Below are 13,776 nucleotides of genomic sequence, written 5' to 3'. Positions count from 1 at the left end.
ACTGATGGATCAGTGTCCCCAGACATCCAGGACAGATAAAGAATGTAGGGAATTGAGAGGCGGTTAGCTCTAGCTTTGTGCTTTCAGGCTGGAGCAAGATCTGCTCTAGGTATCAAAGGACAGGGCAACACTAAAAGCAAAGAATTTTTTGGTTAGTGGAGCTGTCTGAGAAGTTCGCAAAAAGCCCCAAAGGAGGGCTATCAAAGGATCGACTACAGCCATCTTAAATGCTCCAGGCTGTTTGTGCTTAACACTGAGCTTGTCTTCACCTGACAATTAGGTGAGTTGGCCTGGTCTGAGTACAAGTGACTGGAACATGAAAAAACTCAGCTGCAAAAATGCAGGGCGGTAAACAGCAAAGAAGTTGTTGAAACTTGCACTGTATACCAAAATAACGGCACCATTCAGAATTCAGCCCTTTCCTTTATCCATGAAAAAGCCAGATCCACCTTCAGTGTTATCCCAAGTTGAATTTGTTGTGTGGGCAAATGAGAGGTCTGAGTGAAATTTCACCAAGCTAAAGATGCAGCAAAGGCAAACGTTAACTGTTCACTTTCCATGGCTAATTCCTCAACTTTTCTCAGGTAAAATGTAAGCCCCGAAGTGCCTAGTCTCTGGTTGCCCTGCCTGGATAATCTGAACCAATTTCCTACAGACAGACCTACACATCAGTCCCCGGCACTCACAAAAGCATACTGGGCCTGATGCAAAACTAGTTGGAATTTGTTGTTGTGAACTTGCATTTAGTTACATTGTGCCATGACTATGCGGGTACTGATAGCTGTTGCACAGATCCTGGACTGACACCCCCCGGCTCTTTCTAGCAGCAGTTGTTTCTCAGGTTCTGATGAGTCTTGTTCCTTATTGTTATATTATTGCTATCTATTTCAGCAGCTCTGAACTGACTCCTGCTGAAGCCAGCAAGTTTAACTATTAGTTTCACAAGGAATGTAATGGTACACTTGAATAGTTTGAACGTATTCCATACCGACTCTGCTAGCTCAGCCTACTTGCTTCCCCTCCTTGTTATGTAGTGGGGTGGTCTGACTGCTACTGGTTTTCCAAGAAACGTGTGCTTGTCCTAAGTTCTCCCTGTGCTTCCTGTTTTGTGGGGTTTTTTGTTGTTTTGGTGTTTGGCTTTTTTTTTTTTAATCCCTTATCTCAACTTGAATGAAAAATGTTACTAGAATTCTGGGAGATGGACTAAGTGTGTGCGTGCGCACATACACAGAGAAAGCAAGCATGAGATGCCATTTGGCTTTCCTGACCCATTGAAATCGCCACAACCTGAGCATGAAGATTTTTAAAGGAAAAATCTTGTCTTGAATACAGCTGCTTAACTTCTTTGTGCTTTATTTCATGAAGAAAGAGCAACATGTATTTGTCTAGTATTGCTATGGCGACATCCAGTCACAGGTTGGTGAGGGAGGCAGTGACAGTGCAAACACAGAATCTCATGAGATGTGCATGACTTGCTGTTAGATGTGACCTTGCCTAGTTTTGAAAATGATAGTTTTTCTACCAACTGCTCCAATGAAACAGATGGAAAATGGAAATACAGAACGTAAAAAAAAAAAAAAAAAATCAAGCCAATTGGCTGAGTTAGTCTTATTCTATTTCCTTAACACTTGGTACTGGCTTACAGTGGGCAATCAGAAACTTTTGGTTCCCTACTCAACTGCTATAAATAGTATTTGCAGTGATCTCCAAGCATCTCTCCAAGAATGCTTTCTTCGTGCCAACTGCTGGCTGCATCAGCACTGCATCTTTTGGCACTAAGCAGGTCTTGCTATAAAAATGTGCCTGTCAACACTGAAGAGGGAGTCTAGACTTCAGCTGTGGACAGCTGGTAAAGCGGAAAAATAGCTAGAAATTAACGGGAAGCAGGGCCGGTGTGGCAGCATCTCCTCACTGTATGAAGTTGCTCTTGGTTTTTACCCAGGGAGGATGCCTGCTCTGTATCTACGCTGTGTCCCACTGGTCAGCCCCAGCCACATATGCGCTGCATGGGATATCTTTGGACATTACACCTACTCCACAGGTCCTTAGCTACTTCTAGGGGGTCTTTGTAAGTCATCTTCAACTTGTGCTCCTTCTGATTTCACCAACTCAGCCTGTACTTAGAATCCTGCCCCCTTAGGGAGAAACTCCAGCTAGAAAATACCCCAAATTAGGAGGGAACTACTGCTAGTCAGTCTGCCCAGCATTCTGTCCCACCCAGCTTTTGTTCCACTTCCTTGGGGTTAGGGAAAATGTGAAGGTCTTTTCTAAGACGGCTCTGAAGTAAGCACGCTTGCGTAGCAGACTGGGGAAAAGACGACAAAGCGGGGGCGGGGAGGGGAGCTGCTGCATCATGAAGAAATGTTTTACATATGCAGTAACGGCCACCCTTCACCACAGGATTGCCTTGATTTTGTGAGAGGTTGCTCTGCAAGGACGCGTTAAGGCCTGTTTGGCCCTGAGATTTCCTTCCCGGCACTCCTGACTATACACCAAGGCTCAACCAGCACAAACTGGTCCCAAGGGCAGTGGTGGGGATCCCGCATCAGGAGTATATAGATGCCAGCACTAGATACAGGAGGGGAAAAAGAGAAAGGAAAACCAGTCTATGGGCTTGAAATAAGGGGAGGTGGAAGTAAACTGAAATGCCAGAGGGAAGAACATAGCGTAGGAGATTGTGCAGGCTGAGGAGAGATTAACAGGTATTAGAAGGAAGCAAAAGACATGAGAGAATTCAGATCGATGCCGAGACGAGCAGCAGCGATGTTCTTAGCATGGAGCATGAGGAAGTTGAACACAGATGGCAAGGTATGAATAAGCAGGCAGACCTGAGAAGCTGTAAGGGCAAGATGGAGAAAAACCTTAAAATCCAGAAATGGGAAGAAGGTGAAAAGTATATGAACAAATATCTAAAATAATACTACTTTCCAAATCGGAAATAATTTTGTTTATCTTGATGTTAGAAAGCCATACATAAACTAAGCAAAGGCAGTGTAAGAATAATTTTATTTAGTATTTTGGTAACACAACGATACATCTCAAAATGACCATAAAAGTTAGCTCACTGAACAACTGCATACATTCTAAATGGGTGCTACTAAATTTGAGTAACTTCACAGATTATATGAGGCATTATTTGACCAACAGCTATATAGCGTGTGACCCCCTAACAGACATGAGCAGTGTGAATGGATGTTGCATTAGTAGCCAATGCACAGTTAAAGCTTTTGGAGGAGTACAAAATTGCAAAAGCTATTTTTATTAAAATATGAATCGGTGATCCTTGCGTTAGAATAACTATTCAGTTGTAGGTTACATCCTTTATATTTTTTTGAATAACAATACTTATAAAGGTACAAGGAAAATTGTCTTGCTAGCATTTGATCTAATGTAGATCTCCATATGAAAATGCTGAGTATCTTATAAAGCTTTTCACAGGTATAGGCTAAGTTCTGGGGTATCACAAACTTGTACATAATTCAGAAAAACACCTGAGGTTATTCCTTGTGTATGTAACAGAAAGCTTTTTTAGCTCTAAAAAAAAAGAAGATAGATGCCATATGGAGTCAGAGACTTTAAACAGGTACATTACTACTGTGTGGTGTTAAGGAGCAGTGCTTTTAGGCTTGATTCAGGTTTTTTAAATCGGTAGCGACACTTCTACTTATGAAGATCAGGACTGTGTCGTTAACCCTGCTCTTCCCAATGTCACTATGAGTTCTGTCACTGCTGCCAACGTGACGAAGACTGGCCATCTATCAGAAGACCCAGTGCAAATCTTCACTTGCTTAGGTCTCAGCAGAGCTACTTTACTGTGTAGCATTGCACCCTTATTTTTCTAGCTCTACTAATACCTTGTTTAGTACTAGGCTGAACACAGCAAGTCATGTGAGGTATTCTCATTTCTGATGGATTTCATATATAATTGAAGGTGATCTGCAGCTCCAAAGAAGTGCCCAACACTTTTCAAAATCAGGCATTTACATTGGGTTGTTTGCTTTTCAGAGAAATATGTGCAGCTTTGTGTACACAAACATTAGCCAGAGGTTCAAGGCCATAAAGTTTCACGTGTGTGTTTTACTTTAAAATACTAATTTTCAGTTGGTTTTTCTTTTTTTTTTATGTCCTTTGCCTCACAAAAAATTTTAAAGTACTTTTTCTTCAGTTTATGGGTGCATTAATTAGGACATGTAATGTTAGTTTTCCTTCTGAGGCTTTGTTCCAAGCAAATCGTACTGAAAGTACATAGTTGATTTTTGGATATACCTTTTGACTCAACCTAACAGAATGACTAGTGAGCAGGGGTGTATTTGCTGTATGCTTTGCTTGAGGCTTGTGGCAGGGAAGTTTTAATATAAAACCCCCAAATTCTCACTTCTAAATACCTCGGCCCATGTGGATTTTACTGGACTTACCTATGTGCCCAGGGACAGGGATATTAACTCTTTACTAGAGAAATACAAAGTTCAGCTATACGTTTAGAAAACTTTCTAATTCAAATATCTATTTTGTTCATGAATATGCTAATAAAGAGATTAGCATATGGTTTGTATCACCCTTGCCATTTGGTGACATATCAAATCTGATCTTTCAAAACTTAATGCAAAGTTACTATATTAGGACATTCTGTTCATTCCCATATAAAATATGAATTTTGTTTTCAAATGTGCTTATAAGCAAGTCTGGTTTTTAGTCATTTATGTAAACACTTTGGAATGCTAAAGGCAAGACTTACATTGTCGTTTTACCAAAGATCATTTGAACTTTTATTATTGGGGCATTAACGTACACCCCAGCAGTCACAACGCAGGAGCTGCCACGTGCCTATGGCAGTTTCCAGCAGAGTGAATTCAGAGGCAGGCTGCAGTGTTCTGAGCAACCCCCCCCTCTTTTTTTTTTTTCTTTTTTAAATAAGAGATTTCACTTTGGGATGTGGAGTCACTGAAGGCAAACTTAAGAGTTAAGGCACAGAAAGGATTGTACAAACCGTTCCTGGAGATGCTCCAACCAGCCAGTAGATAAAAAGCACTTTACAATGGCGACTTCTGTGAACAAGCTAGAAAAGAAAAGGCTTACTTTCAAATTGCATATGTTTTATCATTTAATATATTAAATTGTTCCCCTGGCTCTCCTTCTAGAATTAAAAAGAGGACTGAATTATACCTTGTGCAGTTTTCCTTCCTGCTCTTGTAACTTGTAATATTGGCTATTTTCCAAAAAGATCACGAGAACAAACTATAACTTATTTAAGTCTAAAAAGAGAGACAGGGATTATCTTTAGATGCAAGGTTTGTTGCTTAGGCATTTGCTGACAGCTGATTTTCATTGGCTGCTTTCTCTGCTTGCAGTCTTTGGACAGCCTGATCGAGCAAATCCATAGTATCTCTCAGCGTAACATTCAAGGTAAATGGCTTAGGTTTAATGGTCAACCCATAGGTAAAGTCCATTTTAGGGTCCTCGTTTGGATTAGCAGTAAAATTGCACTGATGCACCAGTATGGAGGTAAAAAGAAACAGCTGCACCTTGGATAACTCCTCTCCAATACACCGACGTTTTCCCAATGAGAAAATCATCACGCTACTAGTAAGATCTTTATTGATGAATCCATTCTCATCCAGGAACCTTGTTGGATCAAAATCCTCTGGGTTGGACCATTTTGCTGGATCGTGATTCACTGACCACTGGTTAACAAAAATCACTGTGTCCTTGGGAATGAGGTAGCCCATTATGAAGGTGTTGGTTGTGGTGGCATGTGGGATAGTAACAGGCACAAAGCTGCTGAAACGCATGGATTCGTACAAGAAAGCCATGATGTAGGGCAAGTGAGGCTGATCTTCAGCACATGGCAGACGGTCTCTTCCAACAATCCTATCCACTTCTTCTTGCATTTTAGCCTGCACATTCGGATACCTGTCATTTAAAGTAAGATGTGTGTGCGTACATAACACTTCCAAAAGATTTTCTTAGAAATAACCCCTGCTGTAAACATTTTTCACAGAACCTCACCCCTACCCTAAATAATGCAGTTGGAGCAACGTTTAAATATACTGCAGGAACGTGTAGACCTTGATGGAAAACTTTGAGAGAAAAATCCAAACTTCCCATGCAGTGGTGTCATTTTAGATTTGCTCAGTTTTCACTTTAGTATCACATGTAACGGATTCTCAACATTAAAAAATGAAACTAACTTAAAATGTGCTGAAACTGAATATTCTGATGCAATTTTGAAAATTCATTCTAAAACTAAAATTACTTGTCTCCTCTAAATATCGGGCTTTCCGTGGGAACAAGAATTTGGTTTTCCGGCTCTGTATGTGACTTCTAAAAGTTAGCATGGAGTTTATTATCACTAGACATACTGCATACATGTGAAAGTCTGCAGGTTTTTAAACCGGAAAAAATCCCTGCTAATAATTGTCAGAACAGTTTTATGAACATCCCAGCCTTGGGGATGTTTGTGTGCACTTTTTCTAATTAATATCAAAATATGTTTTCTTTATAATGTATTTTAGGATGACTGTCTTGAAGTCTGGATAGTTTGGAAGACTACACAGTAACCAAACAAGATCAAAATATTCTTAAGTTTTGCTTATTTTCTTTTGCCTGTCTAAAAGCACGCGTTCCTCCAAGGAGCCTTTATTTGCTTTAAATATTCAAGTTTGGCTTCTGTGTCCTTGCCTCCTCCCCCTGCAGCAGATCTGCATGTCGAATGCTGGGCAAATGTAAGAAGCGGGGAGAAACCCAGCAGGTTACGTGAACACTGGGCATCGTACCCGTAGCTCGAAGCGTTAAATATTTGCCTGTTTTTCAAGAAGCGGCTGAGCAGATAATGTTTGCGTAAGCCTCCAAATGATGCAGACGATGAAAGAAAAAGCCAAGACAGGCAAGGAAATCAGTGCTATGCCTCCTTCTGTTAAACCACCTCCCCGAGCTGAGATTTTCCCCCTCGAAGGGCTGGTGCCAGGGCAGCGCGCAGAAGGGGGGTGCGCTTGCACCCGCCGGCTGCCCAGTGGGTCTGCCTTTCCCCAAGTCACGCCATGGCGACAGCGGCACGCACTGCTGGCAAATTAACATAATAGCGGGTTTGTAAACCGGTGCAAGAACTCTTTATCTTGCTTAAGCAGTTGTTATCCTGTTCCTATGATCTCCTTGATCTTGACCTGGTAAAATCTGCTACTTTCGGGTTTTATTCGGCTGCCTTTTTGCCAGCCTCTCTTTATGCACCATTACCCGACCGCCAGAGTAGGTGGTTGTTTTTGTCGGTTTTGTTTTTTCTTTTTTTAATCCTTTCTTATCTTTTTCTGGCGGGTTTCCCAGAGCTTCCGTGTTAAGTTAATCGGAAGCCGCTGAGGTACCCCGGCACCACACGGGCCGGCCGGTCCCTCCGACCCTCGCCCCAACGGCCGCCGCTGGCGGCGGGTCCCTGGCGGCGCCGCTCCCCCGGCTCTCCCCGGACCGAGCGGTTCAGGCGCTCGTTTGGGCCGGCTTTTACCGCCGGCGGAGCTTTCCCAGCGGCGATTTCGCCCGTGCAGCGCCATTTAAACGGGGATGCCCCAAGGCTGGCGCTCGCACCGCGACGCCCCGGGCCGAGTCCCGTGTCCCCTCCCCGGGGCAGGTGAGGCGCCCCGGCCTCCCGGCCCCGCCCGGGCGGCGGGGAGGGTCCGCCCCGCCGGCACCTACCTGATGAGGAAGATGAGGAGCCACTGCAGGGCGGTGGAGAGGGTGTCCTGGCTGGCGCCGAAGATGTCGGTGACGGTGGCGGGCACGTGCTCGAGCTGCAGCCGCGGCTGCTCCCGCTGCAGGCGGATGAAGGCGTCCATCATGTCGCGGGGGGCGGCCCCGGGGCGCAGGCTGCGCTGGTGCTGCAGGAACTTGCCGCGGACGAAGCCGTAGAAGTCGCGGTTGAGGTCGCGGAAGGCGCGGTAGGCGGCGCGCACGGGGCTGGGGAAGCGCTGCAGCCAGGGCAGCGCGTCCACCAGGCTGCCGGCGCCCACCGCCCGCCCGAACTGCTCGTTGCGCCCCACCAGGCGCAGGAACTCGCCGTCGCCGTGGCTGTAGCGGCGGCCGAAGCACAGGGCGCTCATCACGTTGGCCACGGCCACCACCAGGACGCGCGAGGGGTCGAGGAAGGCGCCGCCGGCGCTGCCGCGCACCAGCAGCGCCACCAGCGCCCGCGCCTCGCCCACCAGGTGCCGCTCCAGCAGGCGGCGGGTGGCGGGGCTGCCGGTGGAGAAGGCGCGCACCGTGGCGTGCGCCGCCCGGCGGTGCAGCTTCCACAGCTCCGAGTAGCCGCCGAAGGCCAGGCTGAGCCCGCCCGACACCAGCCGGAAGGAGGGGAAGGGCGGGCGGCCGGCGAAGGCGGCCCCCTGGCGGACGAGGGCCTGGCGGATGGCGCGCTCCCCGTTCAGCACCACCACGGGCCAGCGCCCCAGGCGCAGCTGGAAGACGGCGCCGTAGGTGCTGGCCAGGCGGGCGAAGGAGAGGTGCGGGGCGCTGCCCAGCTGCGCCGCGTTGCCGATCAAGGGCCAGGGGAAAGGGCCCGGCGGCGCCCGGCGCTGGCCCTGCCGCCGGCGCTGCTGCTGCTGCAGGAGGAGCTTGCCCAGGTGGATGGCGGCGAGCAGGCAGAGGAGGAGCAGCAGGGAGCTTTGCAAGGGGGGGATGCCGCGCAGGGCTTCCCCGAGCCTCTCGAGGGCCATGCTGCAAGGGAAAGGGAAAGGTCAGCGGGCAGCGACCCTGCGGAAAGGCCGGGAAGCTCCCCGTCGCTCGCAGGCAGGGAGAAGCCCGGACGGGCGAGGGGGCAGGGGCGCGCTGGCGTGGCGGAGGGGAGCGCCGGCAGCCGTCTCGGCGCTCAGAGTCGGGGTGCGTCCTTGCTATGCGCTCCTCGTGTGCCTGAAGCCCGCCCGGATCCTGTGCGAAAAACAAGGGATAATCGATAATCAAGCGGCAAGCGCTCAATAAGGGATCAAAATCGTATTCGGCGGCGGGGCCGCTGCTCTCTCCCCCCCGGTAGGGAAAGCTCGCAGGGGGGGATCCAAAAGGTCACGGCTGAGAGAGGCAGAAAGGGAGGTAGGAGGATGCTCTCGCCTGACGAGCCTCCGCAGATGCAGGCAGCCGCCGTGCGCTGGAGACAGGTTCATCCCGGCGCTGCACGTCGCTCCTCCCGGCGAAAGAGCCCCTGCGAGAAACGGGCTCCCCGCGCCGCCGTCGGAGCTTCCCGCCGCTCCGGGGAGGAAACCTCTGCACCTGGCCGCGGAGCCCCCCTCTGTCCCGAGCCCTTCCCTCCTCCCCGCACCTTCGTGCCCGTCGCGGCAGCGCAGGCTGGCGGCCGGCGGCCCCGGGGATGGGCTGCGGAGGATGCCTGAGGTCCCGGCGTGGCGGAGCTGACTGATCCCGCTTCCTGTCTCCGTGCCCGGGGACCACCCGCTCCTACCGTTCGCTCCAGCCTTTCTGAAGCGGCGAGGGGAAGAAGGGGTGAAACAAACGGCCATCTCGGGCGCCTGTAGCAGAACTGACCTGTTGCACGCTGCTTCCATCCGAGACCTCGGGGAGGATGGAGAGGAGCCGGGCAGCCGGCGGCAGCTCTAACGGCAGCCGAGGGAGGAGAGCGGCGACGGCGACGTTCAGATCCCAGCCTCCGGGAAACTCATTAGGAGCCCCGGTTCCTGTCACCCGGAGCTTGGCAGGTCATGTGCAGGCAAATGCCAATTGCACCCGATCCCAGCGCAGAGTTATTATCACCTTCCCAGCGCTTTAACCCCTCGCAGCTCGCCCCGCCGGCAGCCACCTGCCCGGTGCAGCCCCGCGGACCGGGGGCGAGCGGGCTGCTGCCGCCCCCTCCTTCCCACCCGCCTGCTGGACTGCGGGGCCGGGACGGGGCCGGGACACCCCAGCCCGCTGCAGGGAGTGAAGGCGAGCGGTTCAGAGGGCGCGGGGAGGACGGCCCGCTGCCCCCAGGCGGAGCCGGAGCCGGAGCTGGAGCAGCCGCGTCTGGGCGCCTGGCATTGGTACTCGCGGCTTTAAATCCGCCGGCATCCGCGCTGCGAGGCGAGGCGCGGTGCGGTGCGGGCGTGCCGCGGTTAGCCCCGCTGACAAATCGCCGCTGCCTGGCCCTTCCCCTGGCTTGAGGGGTCGCAGCTATTTGCCAGCTGCCCTTGGGCCCTCGCCAAGTGGAGCGGCTGAGCCGCGGATGCTTTTATGGCCGGGGCCAAAAGTTTTGGCGGAGGAGGTGCCGGGAGGGGAGAGGGGTGGCGGGCGGGCTCGTAGCCCTCTCTGTCGGGAGACAAAGTCTCGCCTGCATCTTGGGGGCTGAGGAAGCCGGAGAGCTTCCCCTCCTCCGCCTGTCGCCTCCCCGTTGCGTGCGGAGTTTGCATTGCGTGAGCCGGGGCTGGAAAGCCTCCAGCCATCTCCTCCCCGGGCCCCTACCCCTCCTCGCAATACCTGACACCGGCTCGGGGGGGAAGGAGGCAGGGAAGCGCCGGGCAGCTCGCACCCCGGCCGGCCCCGCTGCCCTCCAGCCTCGCCCCGCCCTGCGCTCGCTTCTCTCCCGCTCACGGCGCCTTTTTACTCTCGAATCTGGCACCTCCGCCCGCCCCGGGAGGGATGGCGAGGGGCGTGCGGGTGCGGCGCTCCAAGCCCCCCCGGGCTTTCCGGGGGGAACCGGGGCTGCAAAACCCCCAGGCAGCAAGGAAACTGTTCCCCAAGGAATCAGAACGCTCTTGCTTTGTTGTCGTCGTTTTTGCTGTACCAAGCAAAATTTAAAAAGACAACATTTATTTCAGATTCTCTACAGTCACGTCATGAGAAGAAAAGAAGGTGTTTCGGTAGCATTTAGGGATTAGACAAAATTAGATGCTGGGAGTCAGCCCAGCTCAGGGTGTGAACCCAGGCCTGGCCAGGCTGCTACTGCTTCTGTCTTTGCTAAGAAGTGTAATCCTGGCTTCTGTCACTGTCCCGGGCTCCTCCAGTCAGTGGTACTACCTCTTGCTCAGACTAGCATCAGCCATACCTCTCTGTGTGCCTCAGAGCGCACTGTGCTTCTTCCTGCCGTTGCCAAGTGACAGAGGCATCAAAACCACTTTTTCCGAGCAGTGCCAGAAAAAGTGAGCTTCCCTCTTCCCAGCCCCATCTCTGGGGTGAACTGGAAGGATCCTGCAGTCCAGCCCAGCACATGGCCCAGCTTCAAAGAGGAGCAAAGATAGCTCCATCCCTACGGCATTAAGGCTGGGGCAAGCTTGGAGGGACACTAGGCAGGTTGATCTCTCCATCACCATCAGAAGGTTGAAACCAAATTTCACATGCTGTAACCACTCAGCTGTGGCGAAGTGGCCTGTCCCACCCTGACGGCCACCCTTCCCTCTTTCATTGGTCACATGTCAAAGAAGAGACACGGGCTTCTCCCTGCAAAGAGTGTTCTTGGCACTGGATCTGGGTGGCAAGGACTAGCTTGGATCAGTTGCCTGAGCCCTGGATTACAGTGCTGGGCATTTGCCATTGCCAGGAGGTGAATTTGCCTTTTTCCTGGTGACCGTGGTAATTAGTTGCCTAAACCCCAGGCATTAGAGCTCTTGTTAATAAGTCCCTAAATCGTTTCTTCGCTGCAGCACTTAAAGTGGTTGTATTGCAGTCAAAGTGAGAGATTGCCATTTACTTCGGAGCAAGAAGAACAGATTCCATTCCAGCTCCCATGTAAATCTGAATTTATAAAGAAACAGTGTCCTCAAGGTGACCAAACTCTGGTTGCGACTGGTAAGAGGAAGAACACCTCAGCATGGGGCTGCGGGAGGTGACATGCTGTGCCATTTCTTACCTCTGCTGCAAGCGGCCCTGCACCCACCTCACTGTTTCTCATCCGTTCAGTGGGTGAGCGTGGGTCCAGTGCACTGTATGCTTTGCATCCTACTGACATTTTTTCTCAACATCGTAGTGTAAGTGGGATTGCTTCCTGGCTGCTAGCGGGCAGTACAGAGGAAGGAGCACATTTTCACTATCGTGAGCTGCAGATTCACAGTTTAAGGCATGAGCTCAGGAATTACAAGTCCCGGTACTTTTTTTACTTATGCTGTAAGAAAACATTAATTTCTTTTTTTTTCCCCATTCTCTTTGGTCTTCAGGAGTTCTGTTGCTATTAGACAGGAGAGAAAGAAAAATCTATTTTAGATGTTTTGTTCTGTTGTGGTAGTACCAGCTGGTCCGCCTGTACTACGTGCTGTACAACCAGGATATTTACAGTTTTGGCTTACTATTGCATCTGTTACAGCCTGCGTATTATTTTGACTGTATGCAATGAACATTCACCCAATTTTCTAGGCTCTGATCCTATGTGACCTTGATTAGTCCCTTACAATCAAGCATAGCTTGGGTGAAGCATTTTATCACACCAATGAATTAGTGTGGTTCAAAATGCAGGCAATGGATGATCAGGCCCTTGGTCTGGTATATTCGACAAATTGCCCCCCGCCTACCTCTTTATTTACTCTTCTCGCTTCTTTTGTTTCTAGAAGCACAGAAGTTCAGAATTGCTCTTAGATAGTGCTTGTTTCTTTATTCCCAGTTCTGGGGACTTAATTCAGATGCAGGTCCTGCTGAAGCCAGTCCCAAATTCCTGAGTCAAAGTTAGTTTTCTTAGGCATCGAAGACTGAATCACTGAAAACGTACACCACCTAAAATGAACTATTTCTGAGGCCTAGAAAACCCTACTTGATGTAAGATGTGGAAGAGAAAAGGAGTTGAAGGGGCAGAAGTGGGTGGGTTTGGGATTAAGGGAAAGGAATTCGGGCCTAATCTGTTAAAAATCCTGATTGATTTGACAGGAATGCCAGACGCAGGGGGCTGTGGGGATTCAGTACCTCTGCGACTCTGAATGAAGGTGCTTTATGTATGTGGACAAGAGTCCTTGTTGTGGAGGTAAAAGTTTGATAAAGGAGGAGGAATTACACGGCCTGGAGAGTCTTCATTTGCCCTTTGAGGGCAAATTTTTCTCTCTCTGCCACAGTCCTCCCTTTTCCAAGAAAACCCCTTAACCCCTAAGAGATTTTTTGCAAGTGTTAAAAATTACTTACCTAAATAAGGGTTTGCAGACTCAGTTCTCAGTTTTTATTCTAACTATGGCAGCCGTTGGCTTCCCTTTTGGACACTGGCAAGGTGCTCATAAATCCTTATTAGCAGCAACTGGAATCTCTCAAAGACTTGACCTTGTCCCGTTTTCTTCCTTAGTTCTTCCTTTTGCAGCTTTCCATGGAGAGCCCTCCCACACTGGGTTTCTCTGTCTCTTTCCCATAACTGGGACTATGTATCTTTTCCTCCTCTCTCTTAATTTTACAAAATCTCAAGGTGGATTATATGACAGTTGAGCAATGTTTTATCCTGGGATTGCTTCAGTACAGAGCTTGTACAAATTGTTTACAATTTATAGTGATCCAAGCCATTCTTCATTAAATAATCCCTTGGAAATATTGTTTCTGATTGTCTGTTTCTGAGTGTTGCACAATACTATATAAAATGAATAAATAAGCAGTGTAACTGTAAAACACAAAGCACTTGGAAACTTAAACTAATGCAATATCCTATTGTTTCAGGCTGCTTAAAATTGTACAGGCGTTCTTATGTACCTCTGGAGTTTGACTCTAGTCTCAACAATACTGCTCTAAGTCAGGAAAATCACCGTTAAAACAATCAGATTACAATCAGAATTAGAACCAGTAAGCCTCCGCGTTTACAACAGCTTGCTCAGATTATGTTTACACTGCAATCCAGCACGATGCCGAGTTACCACTATG

General features: G+C 49.5%; 1 protein-coding gene across 2 annotated transcripts; it reads right to left on the bottom strand.

Annotated features, from left to right (window-relative positions):
• Positions 1 to 2,993: 2,993 nt before the first annotated feature.
• Positions 2,994 to 9,533, bottom strand: CYP1B1 (cytochrome P450 family 1 subfamily B member 1). Of its 2 annotated transcripts, XM_076334256.1 has the most exons (3): positions 9,514 to 9,533; positions 7,681 to 8,697; positions 2,994 to 5,910 (listed from the first exon to the last, which is right to left on the bottom strand). In XM_076334256.1, exons 1-3 carry the CDS (start codon positions 9,531 to 9,533, stop codon positions 5,298 to 5,300), a joined length of 1,650 nt encoding a protein of 549 aa, XP_076190371.1. In that variant the 3' UTR covers positions 2,994 to 5,297. The 2 variants fall into 2 exon arrangements, with proteins under 2 accessions (XP_076190371.1, XP_076190372.1); XM_076334257.1 differs by lacking the exon at positions 9,514 to 9,533 and having other exon boundaries at positions 7,681 to 8,965.
• Between the last annotated feature and the right edge of the window lie 4,243 nt (positions 9,534 to 13,776).

This window comes from Aptenodytes patagonicus, chromosome 3, assembly GCF_965638725.1.
Source record: "Aptenodytes patagonicus chromosome 3, bAptPat1.pri.cur, whole genome shotgun sequence".
Taxonomy (NCBI): Eukaryota; Metazoa; Chordata; class Aves; order Sphenisciformes; family Spheniscidae; genus Aptenodytes; species Aptenodytes patagonicus.
The sequence above is the reverse complement of the archived record's forward strand: the minus strand, read 5'-3'. Positions and strand labels throughout refer to the sequence as shown.